Here is an 863-nt window from a genome sequence, read left to right on the forward strand (position 1 = left end):
CCCCCCGGCCCCCGGCCCCGGCGCGGCGGTGCCCACCTGAGGCGGAAGCGCTCCCGCCACACCTTGCCGTGCGGCTGGCACGCCTCGCGCAGGCGGCGGCAGGTGCACGACACGCGGCCGATGTCGGCGGCGCCCAGCACGTCACAGCAGAGGATCAGCTCCAGCAGCTCGCCCGGCAGGTCGGTGAGGCCCATCCCGTCGGGCTCCCGCTCCGCTTCCCGCTCCGGCTCGGCCTCCGCCGCGCCCCGCGGCCCCGCCGCCGCCGCCGCCGCCGCCGCCGCCATCTTGGATGTTTACCTGAGCGCTCCGCCCCGCCCCCCGCGCGGCGGCGGGAGGGGTTAGGGAGCGTCCGCCATCTCCCGCTTCCGCCGCCGGCGCGCGGCGCAGGCGGGGGAAACCGCCGGGGAGCGTCTGCCAAGTGCCGCGGTCCCGAGAAGCGCAGAGCGCAGCGCTCCGCCTCCTCCCGTCTCAAGGGCGGCGCGGCTAGGGAGCGTCTGCGAAGTGCCGCGGCGCCCAAGAGCGCGGAGCGGCGCGCGCCGCCTCTCCGCGTCGAGGGCATTGGCGGCGCCTAGGGAGCGTCTGCAAAGCTCGTGTCCTCCGGGAGGAGCCATCAAGTCCCCAGAGCCGGCGGGGCTGGAGGCGGGGGCCGCCCTGCCCCTCGAACCGCGGCTCGCCCTGCTGACCCGCCGGGCTGCCGAGGAGCTGGGACAGGGGCAGGAGACCGCCCTGCGCCCCGGGGGGGGTCTCGGGAGCTGGGCCGGCAGTGCTGCGGGCCGGTCTTCTCTGGGCGAACAGGGCTCAGCAGAGGCAGACATGAACCTGTGTCTGGGGTCACACCACTGCCACCTCTAAGGTAACCCCTG

At 76.5% G+C, this 863-nt stretch overlaps 1 protein-coding gene across 2 annotated transcripts in view; it reads right to left on the minus strand.

Annotated features, from left to right (window-relative positions):
* Positions 1-264, minus strand: part of FBXO21 (F-box protein 21) — a 24,439-nt gene extending 24,175 nt beyond the window's left edge. For both annotated transcript variants that reach the window (XR_003255070.1, XM_026075071.1), the window contains exon 1: positions 37-264. Coding sequence is in view for 1 of the 2 variants with exons in the window: in XM_026075071.1 (XP_025930856.1) it covers positions 37-194 (158 nt within the window). In the remaining variant the exon portion in view is untranslated. The remainder of the gene's footprint in view (positions 1-36) is intronic.
* Between the last annotated feature and the right edge of the window lie 599 nt (positions 265-863).

This window comes from Apteryx rowi, unplaced genomic scaffold (assembly GCF_003343035.1).
Source record: "Apteryx rowi isolate R43461 unplaced genomic scaffold, aptRow1 scaffold_40, whole genome shotgun sequence".
NCBI classification, from domain to species: Eukaryota; Metazoa; Chordata; class Aves; order Apterygiformes; family Apterygidae; genus Apteryx; species Apteryx rowi.